Genomic DNA, 8745 nt, shown 5'->3' on the forward strand with positions numbered 1-8745 from the left:
AAGGCACAAGGTACCTGGCATATGTGACTCCAGCAGATGCTGATAACATACAGATTTGGTGCATTTTGATACGCACTAAATACACAGTCTGCGGCGGAGGTCACATGAACTACAACCCTGTGAAGAACAACAGTTGCTATGAGATATGTTTCTGTTCTTCTATTGCTTGGACAACTGGAAGGCTTTTGTTTGTGTGCTAAACAGCTCCCACATGTGCTAATACACATGAGGCATTATTCTTGACCTCCAGGTCCTTTCATCATAATAAAACAAGGCTGGACATGGAGAAAACAAAAAAAAATCCTGCATGGTCTGAACAAAAAGTCAGCACATACCCCTCCCCGCCTTTCACACATATTTTTTGCTAAACATCATTTTTAGCCAGTTGTAGCTTTGTTCAAGAAATTCATGCTTGGGCAAGTTACAAGTTAAAGCTCACCTCCCTCTTACCAGATCTGCACAACATTTTTACCTGTGGCAGCTGGCCACAGCCTGGCTGATTCTGAGTAACTAAGCCTCTGGAGAGACGTATTTTGTGAGCCATCAGCATGTGCTTGGCATGCCCACGTTTGTTCAGTAAGAAAAATGTAGGTGAACAACCAGGATTGTTTCCATATCTGTCTAAAATAATTGAACTGTAAGTTGCAAATGTAAATTGCAGATTTAATGCTTTTTTTTCATTAGTCTCATTTCAAATGTCAGTGATATTTACATAACAGGATAGAAACAGAAGATAGTGAGGGGGTGGGTAAGCAATGAATGATTTATTAGAGATTCCATTTGGTGTACTAGTCCAAAACAAACCAGGCAGAGCATATGGCTAACTTATTTTCTGTTTGTATGTAATAAAAGATGGACACTAATACCTCCCAGCCTTATCTTTAATCACATATATTTGCTTTTCAATCTAGTTTTAAAATGGAACGCCTATAAAGCAATCCCTAAGGAGCTTACGATGAGAATCTGGCAGAAAAGATCCTTCAGATATCCGTTTGTGCCACATGAGGAGAGAAGCAACTGAGCACTGCAAATTAGCCTGTGCTATAGAGGTTGTAGGTAGTTCTCCCTCAAAACTGCTCAGAACGTCTAGCTGCTTTGCCTCATTTCCCCATTGTCTTTCCCTTGGCACTTTTGTCTCCCGGAAAAATTCCTGCTGGTCTCTGGAAATGATTTGCTCATTGAAGTGTGGAGTAAGGCTTCCTGTCCCTTGTGATGGAAGGTTCAAAGGACAGAAATTATCACAAGAATCCCCTTGGGGTTTGCCCTCACACCCATCCTCCTGCAAAGCAGGCAATGACCCCTCCTCCCCAGCCACCCCAGCAGGGCCCAGCGCCCGCCAAAAGCCCATTCATCCCTTCTCCAGGGCACTGAGGCTCAGCGGGGCCCAAAGCTGCCTGCCCAGTGCCACCATGGGGGTTGTGCACCCTCCTGATGCAGCATCTGCCAGCCCTTCTCCCTGGCTGTGGCTTTCCCAGCACTCCAGGAAAGAACAAATAAACAAATACCTCTATCTCCGTTACTTTTGCTGTTTACCTCCCTGGCCCCAGCAATATATACTCCCCACACACACACACTTTGATCCCCTGCTACAGAGGCCCATGAGTATTTCACCCCCACTGACAGTCCCTGAGAGCATCCTATACAGACTGTGTAGGCTGTGCAAGGAGATGTTACTATGGAAACATTTACGTCCTCCCTGTCTTTTGTGTACTTAATAACATAGCATTCAGCATGTTTATCTCCTGTATACTTGCGGGTGGAAGAAGAAAACCTCTTCGCCTTTGCAACTTTAACTTAAAAAAACAAACAAACAAACAAAAAAAACCCCACATATATTGACCTTCCATCTTAATGAAGGAGGAATGTTCGTTTTTCACACCCTGGTGCTGCTGTTTGGCCGGAGGTGGCTTTCTGCAGTGCTGTATTTATTCAGGGCAGTTCATCACTTCCCAGCAAGGTCACTTTGGCCTCTATCCTGCAGTGAGCTCTGCATGAGCAGCTCCTTTTGCCGGTGGCTGGCTCCTTGCTTCTGGGTCAGGATGGAGCTTACCTATCACAGGAGCTCTCTTTGCTGAGGTATGGCACCCAGGGCAGGAAGGTAACATGCACAGTGCTAAAGCTGTTAACATGTCAGCAGAAGTTCACTGACCATGCACACAAATTAATCTTCATGCAGAAACTACCTTTTTTACACTGTAAATTCAATTTTCTTCTCAATCTCTGAGCCGCAAATCTATTCTGTAATACTGGAAAGGAACACTTTTTAGACACTTTTGAGTTAGTAGAGGGTAGCTAGTAGTTCTCTGCACAGAAAAGACTTGTAATTTTTTTTTTTTTGTACAAAAATTCCCAAGGAATTGTTACTTGGGCTTAGAGAAGTGTCTTCTACCTCAGTCAAAAACTCTAGCCACCAAGGAAAAACTTCTGATGTAATATGTGTAAATGCAGAGAGATGATTTATAAATGAATTGGGGATATAGCTCATGATATTATGTAACAACAGTAATTCTGCAGTCCTTCAGGAAATGGGGAAAAAAGATGCTGTTCACTAAATGACTGACTTCTGGTTACTTGATTTCACTTTTTGGACTGGGGATTGTTAAAAAATTTCTGTCTGGAGCTCATAACGCAGGCAAATTTCCACATTAAGTTTACACCCAAAATGGAAACCATGCAGCTAGGAAACAGGCAGATCTGGGTTAAGTTCCTCACTGCATATTTCATTTTTGCTTGCATGATTCTTTCTCGCACATACCCAGAGTCCTTTCAGTGAAATCTATAATTATCTTTTCAAGATTAAGGATTGGGTGTGCATAGCATTTCTGTTTATTTAGCTATGATTATGGTTGTACAATCACTCTTTTCACTTAAAGGAGGGGCAAGCAGGCATGGCAGGGAATGTGAGAGCTCTCCCTTAGCCAGTGAGGACATGAAGATGCTGTCCACCCAGCCACCCAGCCAATCACCCACTTGGCTACTTTAAAAACTGCCGCATTCTCTAAACTTCGCTTTGAAGCAAGATCTGCCTGCTCCATAGTGTATTTATCAGAACAGTCATCTTAGATCACTCAGTTGCTGTTGTGGTGTTTTCTGGCGTTGGAGCACATTTTTCTTTGCCTCCTCCATTTTAATGACTCATTCCAAAATCTGTGCTTGCTTCTAGACACATCCCCCCCCCCCAAAAAAAAAAAAGCAAACACCACCCCCCCCCAAAACCAACAACCAACCAAAAAAAAAACCCCACAACAAACCAACATGGAGGAAAAATTGCTTTTTTCATTCAGCAGCTAGTGTTCAGTTTACAGATGTGGAATGACATACTCTGTAGGGATGATGGTAACATCAGACTGCTAAAAGTAGAAACTGGGTCACACCTGTCCTCGCAAATCATCAGTCAAGTTGTTTAGTAAGTGCCAGGCAGGTACACCTGAGCAAACTCGGTGAAGGCTGTGGCTTTACAAAATACTATTGAGGCCCTAACTTAAAGATAGTTGTATTAGAGAAAATAGCAGAGCATTTTGCAGACATAGTGGAGAGCAATTTGACCTGCAGGATGATGATTGAACAAGCAAAGATTTACTGCAGCTCTCAGAGCTGACGGCAACATGGAAAAACAACTGTTTGAAGCTGGATAACAAACACAGTGAGAAAAGTACACAGGCACCAATCTTCCCAGCTCACCAGAGATGGCCAAAGCTTGTCTGACCTGAGTGAAATGATGAAGGGACTGAAACCAGTAAAAAATTGTTTACCCCCCTGAGTTTCCTGCTGGGTTAGCTGGCTGAGCTGGCTTACTAAGGGCCAGACCAGCTGGTGGAACTGTATAGCCAGAAATAGGGTGGAGGAGGAGGGAGGGCTGCCTTCTTTCCTAGCAGAAAGTCGATTTAGATCAGTAAAACATAATGTGAAACTGCACTTTAGTGATCCATCAATGCTGACATCAGTCAAGAGTAAAGTCTGCACAGAGAACAGAAAAGCAACTGTGTAAGTGTGAAACTGCAGAGTAGGAGAGGAAGTTCTTGTTCCTCAGCTGGGAAATAACCAGCTTCATTTTCAGCTCTTGCATAGGCTGAAGTCACTAATTAGACTCATGCTCTCGTCTGCTCAGCAACATGGCTCTCCAGCAAAGCTCCACATGAACAACTCCAGGCTGATACTGTGCCAGGGCTGCTGCAAAGCCGGCAGGCACAGGTCAGACACAGATGCCACCATACACACAAACAGCCTACGCCTCGAAGCAGCCATAATCTAAGCGCTGCATGCGTGAGGCAGGCAGGGAGGGAAGGCGACGCGGCCCTGGGCCGACACTATCTGCGGGAGCAGGAAGGCATGGCGGCGCCCCGCCTCAGCGCTTCAGAGGAACCGTGCCAGCACCTCGGCCTGAGCAGCAGCTGCCAGCTCCGGCTTGGCCTCAGCAAGACTTCGTGTGGCGAACAAAAAAGGCCTTTGGAAATTAAAAGGGGGAACACGTCCTGTTTCGAGAGGGACGAGTCAGCGACAGCACAGGACTGTGGTAAGGGGCGCAGCCCCCACTCCCGCCCCAGACGCCATTTCCCGGCCCCTGCGCTCTTCGCCGCTCCCCCCGCCTTCCCCTCAGCATCTGGCCTCCTTCGGACCCTGGCCAATGACAGCGCACAGTGCACGTGAGCAACTCGCCTCTAGCCAATGAGCACCCCCCTTCCCACGTGGCGATCTGCGTGACGCCTGCTAAGCGAGCGCGCCGTCTTTGTTGGCGGTTGAACGGCTCCCCCCCCTCCGGCGCCAAAGCTCCTCGCGGGAGGGGCGGGGGGAGCGTCCTCAACTGCTCCGATCACGTGACGCGGTTCGCCTCGCGGGGAGGCTGCCGACGCGGATGTACACCATGTAGTCCCTCCGCCGCTGCTCCGTCGTGGAGTGGTAGCTTTTGTCGGCGGTTCCTGCGTTTAATTCGCAGCAGACTGACACGAGAGAAGCCCAGAAAGCTAGGTTACAGGCCGGCGGGCGCTGGGAGAGGCAGGTGACGCTTGGCGGAAGGACACCTCACAGCCGGATCTTGTTTTGCTTAAGGCGGTTCCTATATAAGCGCGGCACGCAGGCGGTGCCACCGCATTGTGTGTCTGTTGCCGAAAATAGAGGTTGTTCTAGTGTGTGTACGCGCAACGCCTTCCCGCGCGGCGCGGACCGAAGCAGCCTCCCCTCCCCGGGCCGCCATGGCTCTTTAAGGGCGGCAGGGCCAGCGGCGGCATCGGCCAGTGCAGCAGGCGCAGCAGCAGCGGCGGCGGCCTCGGCACATCCCCGGCATCTGCAACCATGGCGTGAGTACTGTGTGCCAGGCATGGGGGTTACCACTTCTGTGTGGCGTTAGTCGCACTCCTGCCCCTTTTAAGTGGGCTTCGAGGCTGTGTTTATCACCCGTATGGTAATGGGTGGTATCTGTTGGGAAATAAAAGATCGGGGGGGAGGCATCCTTGTGGGGCTCAACTTCCCCGGGGCGGCGGGTGCCAGAAACGGCAGGAAATGCCATTCCAGAACACATTACGAGAAACTACTGTGTTTTTTTTCCATAAAGACAACTCTAATTCCTAAACGTCCGAGAACCATCCATTCGCTGGAATTTTCGTGGGTGTAAGAGCAGTACCTCTCTATGGAGGGTGTACCCACACCCCGCGTGGGAGCGTGTTTCTGTAGCTTCGGGAAATGGGGTATTGGAGACACCGGGGTTCTGAGAGCGTAAATACCGTCTGGTGTATCGTCCCGAGTTAGATAGACGGGGGCTGCTCGTAACCTGGCAGCAGTACTGTACTCTGTGTAATGCCGTAGCGTTAAGCCTCCCCGATGATCTGGAGAGGTTTCATAAGCCTCTAGAAAATGTCTGACACTGGGTTCGGTTTCTCACCCAGACGCCTTGTTGCCGTCAGCTCGTTTCAGAGGGGTCCGCTGTCCTTTTCCCACCGCGTCTCCACCGCTGCCTCCCGGGTTCTTGGCACGGCTGGGCCACGCGAAGCCTGGGCGGCAGCCTGAGGCGCCCTGAGCTGGAGCCCCGGTGGAAACGTGGCAAGACACAAAATGGCGGCCGCTGCCGGGGTGGGGAGGAGGATGCGGCAGGATCGCGAAATGGCTGCGGCTGCCGGCGTGGGCGTGAGTCACGGCGGGTGGGTGGGGCCGGCGGCCGTGCCCGCGCTGGGGCGTGAGGGAGCTGGTGGCGCGGCCGGAGGCTCGCACCTGCGGCTGGCCCTGGCGAGCCAGTAGTAAGAAGTCAGAAAAGCGCAGAGATGATGTTGCGGAGGCAGAGAGCAATCCCGAAAACGGAGAAGTTGTACAAGCCTAGAAAGTACCACCATACTTCCTGAGGTGGTATTGCTGTTGAAAAGGTACTATGTTGGTCAAACAAGTGCTGATAATTCAAGTTTTGTTCGCAGGTTTTTCAAGGCACCGCACAGCAGCATTGCTGTAGTCGACAAAAAGACCCTCTACTTGTCTACATCCTTCACCATCAAAGCATTAAAAACTGTCGAAGATGAGCCTCTTGAACAACGAGATGCTGTTGGGGGATTCATTATCCCCCTTCAGCCAGCCGTGTTCGGTGGCTGAGGAAAGTCTGGGACTCCTAGATGACTACCTGGAGGTGGCCGAGCCCCTCGGTTCGCATGGGTTCTCCAGCGACAAGGCTAAGGCAGTCTCCTCCAATTGGCTTGCTGTGGACAGTTTAGGCAACACCATAGATAGCAGCCAGGGTAAGGTATTACTTATTTGCATGAAGTGCAGCAATTAAATGGCACATAATCACAATGTGTTTACTAATGTTCTGATTAAAAAATGAAGTTTCTAAGCTTTCACAAATGCGTAGGCAACCTCACATGCATATCTCTGCTTGGAGAGCATGTGTACTGCACTGCTTACACAATACAGAATCGCTGGTTGCTGGACTGGCATATGGTAAAGTGATACTTCTGTTGCCCTTTTAATAACATACCAGCTGTTATGGTACTGCTCCCTGGCAGAGGTCACAAGAAATGAGCATGGCTGTATGTTTCGAATGGCCCCGAATTCTTCTGGCTTCCAAGTAAGAGGGATGGAATGTTGGAACAGCTGACAGCTTAGATTGTACCCTGTAGTCTTCTGCAGCTAAATGGCAGGGGATTTCTGCGGGCCCCCCCCCGATTGATTTTTTTTTTTTTTTTTTTTTTTTCATATTGATATGAGAGGGAAAGATGTTAAAAGGTGTCAGCTGCTCGGTTATTTTCAGAAGCTTGAATTGCATTGGTGACTGTTCAACTGAACTGGTAATCTTCTCTTCATTGTGCAGAGGATGCCTTCTCTGGCATGGAGTGGATGGTGGAGAAGATGGATCTGAAGGAATTTGATTTTGATGCCCTGTTAGGTATGGAACATCTGGAAGCCACCGTCTCACCAGACGAGCTGATGGCCACGTTGGAAGACACGTGTGATCTCCTATTTAACCCTACCATCCAGGAATTTCACAGCAAAGAACCTTCACTGATAACTGACCTAATTGCCCATCTCCCTGAATCTCCAATTGGAGCAGATCCAATGGCCCCATTGGCTTCCCTTTGGTCTTTTCCCCTCTCCCCAGGGTCTCTGACTTCCACTCCAGACCACTCATTTAGTTTAGAATTAGGTAGTGAAGTGGATGTTCTGGAAGGAGAAAGAAAACAGGAGGCCCCCACCTTTGTGGTAGTGATCACCAAGTCCGAGAAAGAGGAGGAGAGCCATTCTGATGATAGTGGAATATGCATGAGCCCAGACTCCTACCTGGGGACACCCCAACATAGTCCTACCAATTCAGTTGGATCCCCCAATGACAGCCAGTTCCCTGCAGATGCCGGCTGTGGCTCTGTGCGGTCCAAACCATATGATCATCCTGCAGAGAAGGTAGTGCCAGCAAAGATAAAAGGAGAAAAGAAAATAGATAAGAAATTGAAAAAGATGGAGCAGAATAAGACAGCTGCCACACGTTACCGGCAGAAGAAGAGAGCGGAACAGGAGGCGCTGTCTGGGGAGTGCAGAGAGTTGGAGCAGAAGAATCAGGCCCTGAAGGAGAAAGCAGATTCCCTTAGTAAGGAAATTCAGTACTTGAAAGATCTGATTGAAGAGGTACGCAAGGCCAAGGGCAAAAGAGCTAGAGTCCCCGAGTAGGGTAGTCGGCTGTTTTTATGTGCATGTATATAAGCTTGCTGCTAAAATGTGTATTGCTGTCTAATAAATTATTTTATAGTAAACTTGCAATTCTGGTGTGGGCTAACTGGGTACTTGCAAAAGCATCACTTGCACTGTGTGGAAACCCAACAAGCTATTGGGTGAGCTGCTCGTGTCTTCAGAGGGGAATACAGCTTGGAACTGTTGTATGCTGCTTGTTCCGCCAGGCAGTGGGATGCGTTGCACAGGGTGCTTGGGATCTTTATTTAGTAACGGTGACTCAAGTGGCTCCTTGCTCACTTAAAACTTACAGGGTGGTATTGTACTGAAACTTACAGGGTGGTATTGTACTGAGATGCCCTGAGTCAACAGCAAAGAAGGGTCTATAGAAGATTAGATGATAAAAGATAACACAAGGTCAGTAAAAGACCATGAAGACCATGGTGGGAGGGTTGGTTGTTTTTGTTTTTTTTTTTTTTTTTTTTTTTTTTTACAGTCTCAATATTCTGAAGTAGGTGAATGGTGCTGGGTACTAAAACATGAGTTGTGAAAGTGGTATCTTCATACCAGTAGGTGAATTGGGGCAGGTGGGTGAGGTTACTCCTGTTG

At 48.5% G+C, this 8745-nt stretch overlaps 1 protein-coding gene across 1 annotated transcript; it reads left to right on the plus strand.

Annotated features, from left to right (window-relative positions):
• The first annotated feature begins 5081 nt into the window (after nt 1-5081).
• Nucleotides 5082-8226, plus strand: ATF4 (activating transcription factor 4). The gene is made up of 3 exons (XM_080392980.1): nt 5082-5294; nt 6399-6713; nt 7286-8226. The coding sequence occupies exons 2-3, from the start codon at nt 6497-6499 to the stop codon at nt 8134-8136; spliced, it is 1068 nt and encodes a 355-aa protein (XP_080249106.1). The 5' UTR covers nt 5082-5294; nt 6399-6496; the 3' UTR covers nt 8137-8226.
• The last annotated feature ends 519 nt before the right edge of the window (nt 8227-8745 follow it).

The sequence above is a fragment of the Falco punctatus genome (assembly GCF_963210335.1).
Source record: "Falco punctatus genome assembly, chromosome: 6".
NCBI lineage: Eukaryota > Metazoa > Chordata > Aves > Falconiformes > Falconidae > Falco > Falco punctatus.

What these genes read in the sequence shown, in the direction of transcription:
- ATF4 (XM_080392980.1), top strand. Translation starts at nt 6,497, where the DNA reads ATGAGCCTCTTGAACAACGAGATGCTGTTGGGGGATTCATTATCCCCC. An exon ending in CACCATAGATAGCAGCCAGG is followed by an intron (nt 6,714 to 7,285) that starts GTAAGGTATTAC and finishes TTCATTGTGCAG; the next exon opens with AGGATGCCTTCTCTGGCATG.